This window comes from Panthera tigris, chromosome E1 (genome assembly GCF_018350195.1).
Source record: "Panthera tigris isolate Pti1 chromosome E1, P.tigris_Pti1_mat1.1, whole genome shotgun sequence".
In the NCBI taxonomy this organism is placed as follows: domain Eukaryota; kingdom Metazoa; phylum Chordata; class Mammalia; order Carnivora; family Felidae; genus Panthera; species Panthera tigris.
The window spans coordinates 11,975,780-11,992,378 of record NC_056673.1 but is presented as its reverse complement, the minus strand read 5'-3'; the positions used below and the strand labels follow the sequence as shown (position 1 = coordinate 11,992,378).

At 46.4% G+C, this 16,599-nt stretch overlaps 2 protein-coding genes and 1 pseudogene across 4 annotated transcripts in view; 1 reads left to right on the top strand and 2 right to left on the bottom strand.

Annotated features, from left to right (window-relative positions):
- The first annotated feature begins 1,832 nt into the window (after nucleotides 1-1,832).
- Nucleotides 1,833-2,823, top strand: LOC102955171 (annotated as a pseudogene).
- Nucleotides 2,824-5,141: 2,318 nt separating this feature from the next.
- Nucleotides 5,142-10,021, bottom strand: PLD6 (phospholipase D family member 6). 2 transcript variants are annotated; one of them, XR_006211116.1, is made up of 3 exons: nucleotides 9,546-10,021; nucleotides 6,623-7,056; nucleotides 5,142-6,509 (listed from the first exon to the last, which is right to left on the bottom strand). XR_006211116.1 is itself a non-coding variant. In XM_007092295.3 (2 exons), exons 1-2 carry the CDS (start codon nucleotides 9,985-9,987, stop codon nucleotides 6,809-6,811), a joined length of 690 nt encoding a protein of 229 aa, XP_007092357.2. In that variant the 5' UTR covers nucleotides 9,988-10,021; the 3' UTR covers nucleotides 5,142-6,808. The 2 variants fall into 2 exon arrangements, 1 of the variants encoding a protein (XP_007092357.2); XM_007092295.3 differs by having other exon boundaries at nucleotides 5,142-7,056.
- Nucleotides 10,022-11,208: 1,187 nt separating this feature from the next.
- FLCN (folliculin) overlaps nucleotides 11,209-16,599 on the bottom strand; it is a 35,332-nt gene continuing 29,941 nt past the window's right edge. Inside the window, exons 14-15 of one of the 2 annotated variants that reach the window (XR_006211115.1) lie at nucleotides 11,451-11,686; nucleotides 11,209-11,300 (exon numbers count right to left, since the gene is read on the bottom strand). The gene's annotated coding sequence lies outside the window, so the exon portion shown is untranslated. Of the gene's footprint in view, nucleotides 11,301-11,441; nucleotides 11,687-16,599 lie in introns of both variants that reach the window. The other variant, XR_006211114.1, reaches the window with a different exon arrangement.

Here is a 16,599-nt window from a genome sequence, read left to right as displayed (position 1 = left end):
GGAGCCAGCTTGAGACTCTCTCTCTTGACCTTTCTCTGTCCCTCCCCAACTCCCGCTTTCTCTCTCAAAATACGTAAAGTTAAAAAAAAAAAAAACAACTACCTATGTTCACATACAATGCATAATAAATATTTTATATCATGTATCAAATGAAGGTACATTGGCTCTGCTCTAGAAACCTTCAAGGGAGGCCAAAAGCAGCATAAAAAATACTAAAGAGAGGAAGGAGCTAGAACTATCAATCAAGGAAATAGAACTCTCATATCTGCCCCTTTATTATTAGGTTTTTTACAATAAAGTTGTACTTGGTGTTTCAAAGAGAAAATACATCCTATCTCATGACCCAATACACACACACACACACACACACACACACCATGACCCAAAACTTCACAAAAGAATGCACCCTACATTCTGTTAAATTTTTTAAAATTCTAGTTGTGGCCCACTGAATAGAATAAGAAAATAAGAAACTGGATTTTCCCAATATTGCCACAACCTTTGGAATGAAATAGGTGAAAGTGTGTGGAAATCCAAACTTTTATTCAGTAAACAGAAAAAAACAAATTCTGACTCTACCTATTGGAAATCAACTTCTGGAATTCAAAAAACTTAGAAAAAATAGAGTACAGACATACAAAGTAGCATACCTCCGGTGTGCTATTCCAGTTGTTTAAAAATGTTTCGATGATTTTTTGTTCTTTAAAAAAATTCTAGACACCGGTCCTAATGGTATTCTAATAACTTTAACATTTTTTTAAAGCTGTGTAATTTGCAATTGTGAAAATCAGTTGGCACTTAGAAAATCTAGCATCCTTTCATGATTAAAGCACTCAGCAAACTAGGAATACAAGTAAGCAAATTCAGTGTGATAAAGAACATTTATAAAAACCCCACGACTTCATACTTAATGGTGAAAAACTGGAAACTTTCCCCTGAAGATCAGGAACAAGACAAGGATAGCTCTTCTCACCATATATATTCAACACTGTACCGGAGATTCTAGCCAGGCAAGAAATAGGAAAAACGTCCATGTTGAAAAGGAAGAAGTAAAAACTGTATCTGCAGGTAACATGATCTTGTATATGGGAACCCAAGGGAATCCACTAAAAAAATCTATTGAAACTGATATGAGGTCTGCAAGTTTGCAGGATACAACATTCATATACAAAAATGAATTGTATTTAGTAGCAGCCTGAAACAAAGCAATTCCATTTGCAATAATATCAAAAAGAATAAAATACTTGGGAATCAACTTTTTTGAAAGAAGTGTAAGACTTAGACACTGAAAACTACAAAAAAAAAAGTAAGATTTAAACAAATGGAAAAGAATCCCATGTTCACGGGTTGGAAAATGTGATATCGTTAGAACGGCAATACTCTCCAACTTGATCTACAGACTCAACACAATCCCAGCTGCTTCTGCAAAAGCTGATCAGCTGATCCTAAGATTCATAAAGACATGTAATGGGACCCAGGATAGCCAAAACCATGTTGGAAAGAAGAACAAAGTTAAAGGACTTGTTTACCGGGTTTCAAAAGTTGACACAAAGCCTAAGTAGTCAAGACAGTGTGTGTACTGGCACAGGGACTGACACAGACCAATGGACCAGAATTAAGAATCCAGAAAGAAGCAATTGCATTTAGGTGATCAACTGATTTTTAACAAGAATACCAAAACCATTCAGGGTAGAAAGAATAATCTTTTCAACAAATGGTGCTGAGACAACTAGCTATCCACATATAAAAGAATGAAGTTGGACCCCCTGCCTCTCACCATACACAAAACCTCAAAACGGTTCACAGACCTGACCCAAAAGTGGACAGACCCAATGGGGGTCAGAGATGAGAATGAAGAGACCGGAGAACGTGGCATGGGCAGCCATGTTGAGGCCTCACCTTTCCATTCCGACCACTGCTTTTCCCACCACCACTGACCCCCGAGGCTCACCTACCTTTTGGTGCAGATAACAAGGCAAGTAGCAATTGGTCAGGGGAAGAATGCCTGCAACAGGTGCTCTGGGGGACTTCAGAAAGTTTTTGAACACGACAGTGTTGAGCTGAACTGCAAGATGAAGTTTGCTATCTACTTGCCACCAAAGGCAGAAACTGGAAAATGCCCTGCACTATACTGGCTGTCTAGTTTAACTTGCACAGGACAAAATTTTATGTGAAAGATTATCAAGCTGCTTCAGAACGTGTCCTTGTCATCACCGTTCCAGACACCAGCACATGTGGCTGTAATATTAAGGGAGGCGAGGGCTGGGACTTTGGCACTGGTGCTGGGTTTACGTGGATGCCACTGAAGAGCCTTGGAAAACTACCTACAGAATGCACTATTACGTAACTGAGGCGCTTCCTCAACTCATAAATGCCAGCTTTCCAGTGGGCCCCCAAAGGATGTCTATTTGGGGCCGTTCCACAAGAGGCCACAGAGCTCCGACGTGTGTTGGAAGAATCCTGGAAAATACAAATCTGCATCAGCCGCTCTCCAGTGTGCAACCCGGCGCTCTGTCCTGCAGGCAAAAAAGAAGCCTTTAGTGAATATTTGGGATCAGATACAAAGTAAAGGGAAGGCTTCTGATGCCACCCATCTTGTGGTCCTGTCCGGGTTCTCAGCCTGACACACTAATTGGTCAGGAAAAAGACGGCCAGTTCCTTTCAGACGGACAGTTACTACCTAGTAACTTCACAGCTGTCTCTACAGAAAAGAGAGTCCCTTTTGCTTTTGGATTACAAGTGGGTTATGATCACAGTCACTACTTCATTGCAATCTTTATTGCTGGTCACATCAGGCATCATGCAAAATACCCGAATGCATGAAAAACTTCAGATAAGAGAATTTCCAGGATTATAATCCTGCTATAAACAGAACTGTAGGGGGAAAGTACTTCAAAACATTGTATTTCATAGTGCTAAAAATGCATCATTCCATAGCTGAATCACTTTCTGAATAAACATATAACACCTAGAAAAAACGTGGTTCACAGACTGACACAAGGAGCTAAGAGAATAATACTCCGAGAAAAAAACACAGAAGCAAATCTTTGCGACCTTGGGTTGGGTGACAGTTTCTCAGCTATGACACCAAAATCCAAACAACAGAGGTAAAAACAGGTATTTCTAACACGCAAATGCCAACAGTACCCAAGAAAAAAAGACCATCCAGAGAATGGGAGAAATTATTTGCAAATCATATTTCTGATAAGGGACTGGAGTCCGAAATATAAAAAGAACTCTTAGAATCCTTATAATTCATATGAAGTTATAGGTCATAACTTATAACTCTTATAGTTCATCAATAAAAAGGCAACCCAATATTTTAAAAACGGGCAAAGGACTTGAACAGACATTTCTCCAAAGACAATATACAAACGACAGGGACATGAGATGTTCATCTTCATTAGTCATCAAGAAAAGGCAAGTCAAAACCACAATGAGATACCACCTCACACCCAGTGAGCTGGCTATAATTTTAAAAGTCAGTAATGATTTTCTGTTGGCAAGGTTGTGGAGAAGAAGAAACCCTCCTACACTGCTGGTTGGAATGGAAAAGTCTGGTAGTTTCTCAGACAAGAGTTCTTGGACCCCAAAAATCTACTCCTAGCTATGTACTTGAGAAGTGAAAACATGTCGGCATGAACACTTACATGTGAAATGTTTACAGCATCATTATTTGTAATGGTGGAAACCAAAATGTCCATCAAACGATGAATGGGGTTTTTTTTAATGTCGTATATCCACGTGACAGAATATTCTAGGACTCAACTACAGAAAGAAGTGAAATACACGCACATGCTACAACAGGGACAGCCTCAAAAACATTATGCTGAGTGAAAGAAGGCACATACAAAATGCCACATACTGTAGGATTCCATTTATAGGAAAATCCAGAGACAGGAAGGAGACGGTTGCCAAGGGCTGGGAGGGGGCAGAGAACGGAGAGTGCTGCTCTTGGGACATGGTTTCTTTCTGGGCTGAAGAATACGCTCTGGGATCCAAGAGTGGCGATGGCCGCACAACTCTGTTATATACTAAAAACCACTGAATTGCATTCTTCAAAAGGGTGAATCTTTTCATGTATGATTCATGTATGAATCTCAATGAAGTGTTTTTTTTTTTTTAAGTAATCAGCTGTTTTAAAAACAATTCAAAAGAACCAAAACATGCTTTAAAATATAAGACAGCTGTAGGCCACCGGGTTGGCTCAGTCGGTTAAGCATCCGACTCTTGATTTTGGCTCAGGTCACAATCTCGCAGTTGGTGAGTTCAGGCCCCAAATCGTGCTCCACATTGTCAGCCTTCTTGGGATTCTCTCTCTCCCTCTCTGCCCCTCCCCCACTCACTGTCTCTCTCAAAATAAACAAACTTACACACACACACAATACTGTTGGGGCACCTGGGTGGCTCACTTGGTTAAGTGCCCAACTCTTGGTTTCAGCTCAGGTCATGATCTCACAACTTCGCAGCTTCTGCCTCGCACTGTGTCTGTCTCTCTCCCGATAAATTAAAAAGACACGTTGTATTGGTTCCTTCAAACCTTCCTGGTGTACTTCACAGCTATGGGCACTGTCGCGGCCAATTCCCACTCCAACGGTGTTTTCTAATCATAAGGGTTGCAGGAGGAAGTGTTATCTCACCACAGTTCTTTTCAGAAAACCCGAATCTTGTGAGATTTGATTTCCTACTGCTAAGATAATGAAGATAACAATATAAACAAAGCCATTAAATAAAAAATCTTACGAGATCATTTAGGAATCCTGAAAACATCCAGACAGCTCGGCTAGGTCACCTTATGCGCACACGGTTACTAACATACGTCTGAGCGCCAGCCTGCTTCTAGAAGAAGGGGATGCAAGCCACAGCAAAGACCCAGATACCAGTGGGAGTGAGCTGCACGCAAGCCAACCTTCACAGGTTGGAGGAAAATGCTGGAAATCCTGCCACGGCGGCATGGACATCTTCGAGAACACTTTAGACGGTCCCCCAAGGAACACTGAGGTCTTACTCCTGCCTGGGGCTCCTCTCTTGACCAGCAGTCTCTAAATAGCCGTATGTCATCCACTGCTGCAAAATGGTATTTGTTTCATTAACAGCACCCACGATTTGGATCTGCAAAAGGCAAAGACACACTACTAACATTCCAGAGTAAGAACGCCTTTATTCAAACGTGCAGACGTGCAGGACGATGCGGCTTCAGCATCCAGGACACAGACACATCCTACAACTCCTCCTGTTTTCTCTCCAGAACACAGGCTGCAGGAGTGCAGAAGCAACTTGGGGGGAAAAAACACATTCAGTCCAAAACCATTTCCTGTGAGTTCCAATCCATGTATTATACTTGTTAGCTTCAATTAAATCAGGAAAATTAACTTTGCATGTACTTGCCTAACACAGTAAGTCAAAGATAACTTTAAACAGGGAAAAACATGCCACGATGAGTGGTCTCTCCAGGTGGCTCCATGAGTGTGATGGGGAAAGTGAAACACGCCCAACAGACGTCAGGACGATTACATACAGAAATAGGACAAGATGGCCAAATCGCTATTCAGGTGTCATGTGAACAATCTCTCCATAAAGATACACGTTAATGAAAAAATAACATTTCACAAATGTACGTAAGATAGCTATTGTAATTAATGGGGAAAGCAAATCCCTGAGCTGAGAATAAAAACAGATCTGTGAGGTGCCACAGCCTGAAAAGAGGCTCTCTTCTACTTTATTCCTCCAGATGGTCAGGTAACCCATGATTGATTACGCTGAGCCAAAAATGCCAATTAGCCAAGTTCACAGGTGGTACAGCGAAGGTCACTTCTAAGTGCACAAAATTACCTTGAATGCGAGCATGCTAACAATTAAAGGCTTAACACAGAAACAGAAGCAGCCTCTGGCCACTTCCAGTCCTTGCTGATAGACGGAGCAACTCACCACGATGAAAACAGAAGGGAAGCTGTGGAAGATGAACACTCTCCTGGGTACTTGTGGGGTTCTTTTTTTCTCCTGTGTATTTATTTTAAAGGGTCACCGTGCAAGGCACCCCGGCTAGGACAACGACCTGCCCGCTGTGGTGGCAACCAATGTTTGCAGGGGGGCCCGGAAGGCGGCTCCCACTCCTGCCGTGCCCGGCACCCCCCTCTCCTGCCCTTTTTCCTGACTTCTCTCCTTAACCTCTTCGGACTCAAACCTGCCCATAAGCACCCACGAGCCGCTGACAGCAGAAATGGAGAGACTGCCCACCTCTGGCCCATCCCAGGGGGTTAGCTGTGCTGGAAGGGTTGGGCCAGGCCAACAGGAAAGGAGGAGACAGTGTGGGAGACAGTGCCAGGGGAGCGGATGCCACAGCAAGAGATTCTCTAGAATCAGGAAGAGGAATCAGCCTTTACATCCTGAAAGAGGTATCTTGCCTTTTCTGTACAGCAGGAGAAACCCGGCCCAAGGCAGGAGGCGAGTTCCAGAACGCCCATTCCTGAAAAGCTGTCGCCGAACATACTGGTGGGAAGCGAGCTGACCTGAAACAAGAGACTCGGGTTGCAGGGATTCCCCTTCCTCCTTAACCCCACTCTGCACTTCACTTTAGTGTTTTAATGAACGAGAACGGAGTCTGAATGTGTTTTTTCCTCACGTTGAGATTTCTCTCACGTAGACTGCACAGTCTGACACGGAACCCGGCAGCCGCTCTGGGCGGGCACAGGCCCGTCCTGAGTCCCATCCTTTTAGATCTGGTGTGGTTTCGACTGCGGGGACAAAAGTTCTGTAACGCCGAACACCGTTCTCGCCTTGAACTCTGAAGACAGAGGAGAGCAAAGCTTCAGTGATTCCTCTTCTTTTGTGGGAAAAAGGTATACTTTGTAGGATTAAACTCTTCCCAGATACGCTCAAATTCTTCCAGAAAAAGCCTCACATACTCTTCATCCTCCATAATCAAAACATTTTCTCTGTTGTTCTGAATGGCTTGAGTGGTCCAGTTGAGGGAGCCCGTGATCAGCACCTTCTTGTCCACTATGGCAAACTTGTGATGCATGTAGCCCAGGTCCTGATCGTGTCGCACCTGGATGCCTGCAAAAAGGGCAAGTCAGACTTCTCCACCGCCTCTTACAACGCTTTCGTTCAGACACCGGAGCCCCTCCTCAAGTGCAGACCGTTTCCCAGCAGCTGCTGCTCTAGTTCTGACTTGGTAGGGGAGACGGGAAGCTCGTCACCCTTGGGCAGGAGGCGGTGGCCGAGCCAGATGGTGACCAGCCGCCGCCAGCGCACAGGAGGGAAGGCCGAGGGAACGGCGAGCGTGGTGGCCCAGGACCGGGGGGGCGGCGGGGACAGCCGGTCCCGAGGGGCGGGACGGCAACACTCACACCACTTGCCTTCTGGCGCCGACAGGCAGCCCTGGAACCTGGGTGAGGTCTGCCCGCCCGCACTTCTCAAGGACGCACCAACCAGCACAATCCCGGGTTACTGGTTCTGGGAGGGCCCATCACGGACCCTGCCAGAGGGGTCAGGGCAACAATCGTTCGCCGGGCTTTCCTTGCCTTCAAGCTCTCACTGGGCCCACCCCTGGAACTGGGGCACCCCTGCCAACGCCACGCACGCCAGCACCACACCCCACTGCGTAAGGGGAGGATGGGCCTCAAGCAGGAAGACTGCAGGAGAAACCAGGCCCTGGGTGCTTCGGGCGAGGGAATGAAGTGTCACCCCAAAGCCAGCCGGCTGGGGCCCCTAACTCCCAGCATGCCCTGGGCCTTTCCGCCAAAGCAGAAAGAGTTCTAACTGCTACAAAACCGAATTCTCCCTCGCTTTGCCTCCTTCACTCGCCACGGAGCCTGTAATCCTTGCCTTTTGTTTTCCTGTTTGTCTCTCTCCTACCGTTTTCAAACTCCCCTCGGGCAGGACCCGTCTGTCCATCCTCCTCTGCCTCAACCCTGGAATAATGCCTACCTCCTGGGTTATCTGCTTAGTGGACGAGACCATAAGAAATGTGTGATTTAAGAGAACAGTTTAAAATAGGCTGCTTTGCAACAGAGTCACCAGACTTCACAAATAAAAATACAGGATGTCCAAATTAAGATGTGATTTCAGATAAACAACAAATACTTTTTTTATTTTAAAAAAAGGGGGGGGGTTAACGTTTCTTTTTGAGAGACAGTGCAAGCAGGGGCAGGGGAGGGACAGAGAGAGAGGGAGACACAGAATCCAAAGCAGGCTCCAGGCTCTGAGCTGTCAGCACAGTGCTGGACATGAGGCTCGAACTCACGAACCGTGAGATCATGACCTGGGCCGGAGTCAGACGCTTAACCGACTGAGCCGCCCAGGTGCCCCTACAGATAGTTTTTTAAAGTAAGTGTGTCCCATGCAATATTTGGGACATACACTAAAAAGTATTCGTTGCTTATCTGAACTTCAAATTTACCTGGACATCCTGTATTTTGCCAGCAACCCTGCCTTGTAACCTTCCTATCCCAGGGGACCCGAACACCGCTTCTCTAACCAACCCGCCAGCAACCCCTGTTAGCTCTACCTTCAGAACAGATCTTAAGTCCCACATGCAAAACACAACTGTTATACTGAGGCTGAGGAGGAAATACAGACCTCACGGGTAAGCCCAGAATCTGAATTTAGACCCTTTGCAAAATTATTCATACTTCCCGCTTCAACTGTCCCCATCCCACTGCAAGAGAAAGGCCAGCCAGAGGTATCCGTCTTACCTGTCCTCCTGCAGCCGGAGAAACAAATTAACTGCTCACCATCTAAACATTTTAGCTCCACGTTTTTTAGTATATCGTTTTTATTCATTTCAAAAGCCCCAGCATAAAATTCACTAGTGCATTTAAGGTGAAATGACTTTTCCTCCTCTGGCCCCTCAGTCCGGAAGCCCCACCTTCGCCATCTTGGCACACCCGCTCCTATGCACACGGTCACTGACAGTCCGCTAGCGGCGGGCCTTGCAGGTTTGTTTTTACAGTTCGCCCCTGATTTCCTGAGTGCTGCCTGGCTAAGCCATTGTCATTTCAGTCTGCTACGTCAAAAACTCAGCTGGTGGGGCTACATCCCCTGCCTCTACCCGGTACAGGCTTTCCCCACAGCCCCCCAAGGCCAACGCCAGTCATCAGAAACTGGGAATCACAGGAGCTACGTCCGCTTTCCCCGGTGTCGCTGGGCAGGCCCCCAGCCTCTGAGAATCCCCCAGATCTTCTCCACTAGCTGGGAACACACAGCCTGCTCACTCCTCCGGGCTCACACTCAGGTATCCAGCGTTAACACCTCCCTGCACAGAAGTGCACCCACTGGGTGAAGGCAGGTGCTCTTTACAGACGGCCCTGGAGTCTCTCCAGACTAAACCATCCTGACCTCACAAGGCCACCAGGGGACATATATGGGGTCTCACCTACACTCGGACCCCCCCACCAAGTTTCTGCTTTTGACATTCTCCCCCACTGCCTAAGGCCCCCAGGGTCACATCATTCGCCAGGCTGGGGGCCTGATGACCCCCCCCAGAGGTTCTCCACGGACCTGAGTCCCAAGCCGGGACTGCCGGCCTCTCTGGCCCGGCCTACCTGCCTTGCGGAGCAGGCCGATCTGCGAACCGTTAAGGGCCATGTAGTCGCAGTCGGTAATGACCCGGACGCGCACCCCGCGCTGGTGAAGCAGCTGCACCGCGCGCCCCAACTGCGGGCTGGAGAAGGCAAAGAGGCAGAGCTCGAGGCTGGCGCGGGCGGCCAACAGGGCGCCCAGCAGGCGGCTGAGCGAGCTCTCGCCGTGGGGCAGGCTGCACGGGCAGCCCGCTGGCGGCCCCGACGGCCCCTTGCTCGGGGCCTGCAGCAGAGCCTCGGTGCAGGTCACCTGCGACGGGAAGAAGAGCACCTCGCGCCGCAGAGGGCTCTGCCACCCTCGCCGTCGCCAGGCCCGCAACCAGCGCAGCACGGAGGGCAGCGCCTCCAGAGCCAGCGCGAGACCCACGGTCGCCACAGCCGCCACCTGCCAACGTAACCGCTCCATGCCGCCTCGACCTGCCCCGCCGCCCACGGCGCCTGCGCGCGTGCCCCCGGCCACGTGCGCCCGCACCTCCCCACCCACTGCGCCTGCGCACCCCTAGCCACGTGCACTCAGCGCCCCCCCCCCCCCCCACCTCCACTGCCCATCACGCCTGCGCCGAGGCCGGCCACGTGCGCCCGACCCCCTCCCCCCTACACACCACCCACTACGCCTGCGCGCCCCGGCCCTGTACAGCCACCCCCGGCCAACCGCGCCTGCGCAACCCCAGGCACGTGCGACCGCTCTCCAGCCACGGCCCACTGTGCCTGTGCACCCGCAGGCCCCGTGCGCTCCACCCCCCATGCCCCCCTCCCACACGTCCCACCACGCCTGCGCACGCGCAGCCTGGCTGCACACGGCCTCTCTGGGCTTTTTCGCGGCCCCACCGCGTCTGCGCACCCTCTGGCCAAGTGCACCGGGCCGCGCCCGCCTAGCCCTGTGGAAGTGCATGCACCCCGCAGGCGATCCGATACCACCCGCTCCCCGCAGAGCCTGCAACAATCCAGGTCCTCCTCCCTTTGAGGGGCAGTAGAGCAGCCATGACCGCTCAGTTCAAACCTTTCCTTTTGTTTTAGGGGCGCGGCTAGGCAGGGCTGGGAGAAGGGTCTCGAAACACACTGAGAGTGTCAAATAAGGAATGCTTAAGCTGGTGGCAGGGTTTGAACTCAAAGTGTCAGAGACAGCGGTGTGATGGGGATGGCCCCAAAGCCAGTCTTAAGCCCCTTGTGTTTCTACAGACTTTCCCAATATAAACTTGTTATTTGGAGATGCCTGTTTGTTCTGCTTTAAGCATAAGCACGGTGAAAACGTAAGAAGGCCGCGGTCCTGTCTTAGCAAGCACTGGACCCACTGTATCACTTAGGAGGGGCTGTTACTTTCACAGGGAGAGAAAAGAGAGAAGGGCTAAGTTTTCTTTTTTCTATTTTTTCTTTCTTGAATCCTGGTCAGGAATTTCCACGGTTAATTTGAAGTCTGTCTATGGTCTTTGAAAGGAAATAACTCCACAGTCTCCTCCTTGTAACCAGCTGATGGTCTTCATGACTTCCATCCATTAAAAAACAGACTCCCCAGATGGGGGGAAAGGAGCTGATCTAAGTAACTTTGGGAAACCACGTTTTAACTGGAAACCACAAGGCTAAACACAACAGCAGCTGCCCGTAAACACTGTACTCTGGGTGATACCTTTATTTCCCAAGGCGGGGAACTGCATACACGCGCACTGGGGTTGAGTGCATTAGTCGTTGGTTGACGGATAGTGGGAGCCAGGGTTCTTCTCTCTGTTGGATGGGGTAAGAGATAAGCACCGGAGAAGGCTTGAATGATCCCTCTGGTACTGGATTGGGGTCAGAGACACCACAGTGAACTCATGGTTAGCTTAGTATTTATAGTAAAATACTACTATGTCAGTTTTGACATACCTCACGTACCTCAGTCCCCCAAGAGGCCCAGAAGCAGTGACACTTCTGCAATAATGAGCATGCTAGGTCCCAGATCTTAGTTTCCAAACACCATTCTCCTTGAAGAAATAACAGATTCTGGGGGTTGGGCACGGAGACTGTAGATGTATTTTCGGCATCTTGTAGTACCAGAAATTGAGCATGTGGACATGGCAGCAGGAACAAAAGACACAGGAGTAGCCTAAAAGAGACTCCAGTGGCCAAAACTGGAGCAAACGGAGAAACAAAATAAATATTTGCAGTAGTTTTTATAACCCAAGTGCGAGATAAATATACACGACTCTATACTGCTATAAATAAATGACTGAATAAAGAAACGAGAGAAGATACGTGTCTTCCTTACAGAAGAATTCCAAATAATATATGTAGCTACTCCTTGCTACGGGAGGGAGAACTAAATCTCTCTGCCCCTTTGAAAGTGGGGAGAAACCTTGTAAACACCACCTTAACCAAGTGATAGTGACCATCACCAGAGATGTGTGAATGTTACATACCCCGGATATATGAGAAGGGCACCTCACTTCTGCAGTGGTTGTTCCCAAAGCTCATACACCCAGTTCTATCATGAGGAGGAAACGTCAGAAATCCAGATGGAAGGACTTGCTATCCCATTCCACAGGATAACTGGCCAGTATTTTTCCAGACTGCCAAGGTCATGAAGAGAACGGAACCGCTTAGAAACTGTAACAGACCAGAAGAGACTGGGGAGACTTGACAACTAGATGCAATGTGGTGCCCTGAACTGGATCCTGAAACAGAAAGATAGTGTAACTGGGAAAAGGGCTGAAATGTGAAAAAGTCTGGAGCTTAATTAATAGTCACTTATCAGTGTCAGTTTCTTCACTTTGACAAATGCATGATAGGGATGTAAGATGCTAATAATAACGGAAACTAAACTGTCTGTGCTATCTTTGAAACGTCAGTAAATCTAAAATTATTCCAAATTAAAACTTATTTTAAATGTTGAACGTTCACCTTCCGTATGACCCAGCTATACCGCTCCTAAATATAACCCAAGAGCAATGAAAGCACACGTCTATGTGTGTGCACAGAGACTTGTACACAAATGTCTGCAGATTTATTTGTAATAACCCAAACCTGGACATAATACAAACATCCATCAACAGATAAATAGCCGAACCCTCGCCTGTCCATACGATGGAATACTATTTCACGATAAGAAGAAACAAACTGCTGATATATATGGATAAATTATGCTGAGTGAAAAAAGATAGACAAAAGAAAGTATATTCTGTGTGGTTGCACCAACATGCAATTCTAGGAAATGCAAACTAGAGTGAAAGTAAATCAGTGGTTGCCTAGAGATGTGGGAAGGGAAGAAAGAGTATAAAGAAACGTACAATGAGATGTTCACTATCTTGATGGCGTTAATGTGCATACACATATGTCAAAACCTGTCAGGGTGTATGGTTTAAATGAGTATAAATTATTGTATGTCAGCCATACTTCTTAAAAGTGCCTTTTTTAATTTACAAATAGAGCCCCACAGTGTAATTCTAGCTCCCCTACGTCACAGCTGCGTGACCTAGGACGAATTGCTTCATTCTTTGAGACTCACTTTCTTCACCTGAAAAGACAGTAAAGAATGAGAAGAAGGTGAGCACAGTCCTATATAAAGAGGTAGTCAATTCCTCTCTGTAAAAACAACCAACCAACCAACCAACCAACCAAATATGCGCGTGCGTGCGTGTGCGTGTGTATTAGGGAAAATGGTCAATAACAACCGCTTCAGGGTGCTGGAAATCCACCAAAGGCAGACAACAAAATGAGAGGCATCATTTTTTTTTTAAAACTGCTGGAGGCTGCTCCCAGCCGTTCACCCTCCCAGCTCAGTTGGCAAAAATGGTGGCCTTACCAATGTGGGACCAGCTGCAAAACCCTAAAATCTAGGTTTTTACTTTTGCTGGCTAAAAGTGGTGGGTTCAGTTGGGAAATGAATGACAAACACCTGCAGCCTTACCAACCCAAGCTTCCGGTCCAAGGTGGGGTAAGCCACAGACCAGCCAGAAAATAGGACAGAAAGGGCCCCAAAGTGAGAAAACCATAGAAAAGCTGACCTACACTCTCCACACATCCTTGGCGAACTGGGGAGCTATGCACGAATGGGAGAGACCCAGGAGAGGCCAGGGAAGAGAGAAAGCCAATGGAGGCTTGAAAGGGTTCCCAACCCACAAACACATCGATCAGCAGAGGACAGGATTCTCACAGACTTAAAATATTTGGGTACAACCTCTGCCTAAAAACATTGGCTGACTACTACATTAGGAAGACACAGCAGTGACCTCTAGACATAAATAAAAATAAGGATTAAAAAAAACATTGGGGCACCTGGGTGGCTCAGTTGGTTAAGCGTCTGACTTCAGCTCAGGTCATGATCTCGAAGTCCATGAGTTCGAGCCCCACGTCGGGCTCTGTGCTGACAGCTCAGAGCCTGGAGCCTGCTTCATGTTCTGTGTCTCCCTCTCTCTCTCTCTCTCTCTCTCTCTCTCTCTCTCTCTCTGCCCCTCCCCTGCCTATGCTGTCTCTCTCTGTCTCTCAAAAATAAAAAAAAAAAAAAAAAAAAAAAACAACAAACTGAGCAGACACACCAGTGTCACACTACAGAGGGAGAGATTCTACAGTTTAAGTCCAGGCACGTTTCCAAAGAAAAACAACCTTAGAAAAATGTAATAGAATGTAATAGAATTGCTATACTATATTATCTAAAATGTCAGTTTTCAACGAAAACATAATAGACATGCGAAGCAGCAGGAAAGTGTGACCAACATACAGGGAAAACAGCAGCCAATAGAAATTGACTTTGAGTGGACCCAGATGTTGGAATTAGTAGAAAAACACTTCAAAGCAATTCTTACAGAAATGTTCAAAGAATTAAAGGAAAATATAATGATAATGAGTCCACAGATACTCCTTAGAGAAACACAAATTATTTTTTAAAGTCTATGCAAGGGTTGTCTGGGTGGCTCAGTCGGTTGAGCGTCCGACTTCAGCTCAGGTCATGGTCTCATGACTCGTGAGTTCAAGCCCTGTTTCGGGCTCTGTGCTGACAGCTCAGAGCCTGGATCCTGTTTCAGACTCTGTGTCTCCCTCTCTCTCTCTGACCCTCCCCCATTCATGCTCTGTCTCTCTCTGTCTCAAAAATAAATAAACATTAAAATAAATAAAGTCTATGCAAACTGTCAATTAGGTTCAATTGTAACTGCCCACTGTGGTCAGAATATTAATAATGGGAAAGGCTACGCATGTGTTGGGGCAGAGGGTATATGGGAAATCTCTGTACCTTTCCCTCAATTTTGCTGTGAACCTAAAACTGTTCTTATGAAAAGAAGTCATTTACATCATGCACAAAAATAAACTCAAAATAAATTTTTAAAATTTTATTTTTAAGTAATGTCTACACCCAACATGGGGCTTGAACTCACAACCCTGAGTCAAGAGTTGCATGCTCTTCTGACTGAGCCAGCCACGCACCCATAAACTCAAAATATATTAAAAACCTAAATGTGAGGGTTACCTGGGTGGCTCAGTCAGTTAAGTGTCCAACTCTTGGTTTTGGCTCAGGTCATGATCTCATGGTTTCATGAGTTCAAGCCCCGTGTCAGGCTCTGCAGTGTGGAGCTTGCTTGGGATTCTCTCTCTCCCTCTCTCTCTGCCTCATCTGCTCATGTTCTGTGTCTCTCAAAATAAATTTAAAAAATTAAAACAAAAATAAAGATGCATATTGTAATCCCTGGAGCACCCCCCCCACACACACACACAACTTAAAAAACTAGGTTTACAAATCCAAAATTAAAATTATGTTCTAAAACATAGTCATTCAACAAAAGATAAACACGTTAAAAATAGGAACAAAAAGACATGAGACACATTATAAATATAATATGCCACTGAATTCTACTCTTAAAAATAGTGTAAATGGCAAATTCTAGGTTATATATATTACCACAATATAAGCATTTTTAAGTCTTAAATGTTTTCTATATAGAAACGTATAAATGTTTTCTATATAGAAACATAAATATATAGAAAATGGACATAAGAGATACAGAAAAGAGCAAAATGGGGGCTCCTGGGTGGCTCAGTCAGTTGAGTGACTCTTGATTTTGGCTCAGGTCATGATCCCAGGGTCGTGGCATTGAGTCCCCAGTCGGGCTCCGTGCTGAACGTTGAACCAGCTTAATATTCTCCCTCTCTCTCCCTCCCTCCCTCTGCTCCTCTTCCCCACTCACTCGCTGTCTCTAAAATTAAATAAAAGTAGCAAAATGGCACATGTAAATCTAACCACACCGATGATTACATTAAATGCAGGTAGACTGAGAGCTCCAAATCAAAAAACAGAGATTGTCAGACAGGCTAAAAAGGCAAGATCAAACAGATGCTGCCTATAAGAGAGACACTGTAGATTCAAAGACACAAGTGGTTTGAAAATAAGATGGAAAAAGATACACCATGCAAACGGCAACCGTAAGAGAGGTGGACTTGCCATATCGATATCAGATAAAATAGGCTCTAAGACAAAAAATAATATTCAAAGTAAAAAGTTATGTTACTAACTTTGGCAGGATTTAAAAAGAGGTGTTAAATACCACTAGTATTTAATGGGACATTCTTAAGAATTACAAATGGAGGAACGCCTGGGTGGTTCAGTCCATTAAACGTCCAACCCTTGATTTCGGCTCAAGTCATGATCTCACGGTTCAAGAGATGGACCCTCTGTCCGGCTCTGCCCTGCTTGGGATTCTCTCTCTCCCTCTGTCTCTCTGCACCACCCTCCCTTGTGCATGGTCTCTCAAAATAAACACATAAACATTAAAGAAAAAGAATTTCAAATGGAGGAATTTAGGAAAGATGCTTAAGTCATTGCCCAATACTCTGAACAAATGCTCCAGATGGTCTGTTCTTGGAAAAGTGTAAGTATTGCAACCCTTCAAGCACAAAGGGAAAGCTCAAGACCCAGAATGTTTTCTCTCTCCCAGTTAGTGCAAAAAAGCCACAAAAGCACAAAACCAGACTCAGTCCCCAAGCCAGGAGTCGAACTAGGTCAGTACAGATTCATCTGCCCACCATGTCTTCTGCACCCTCACCTCTGATGGCCATC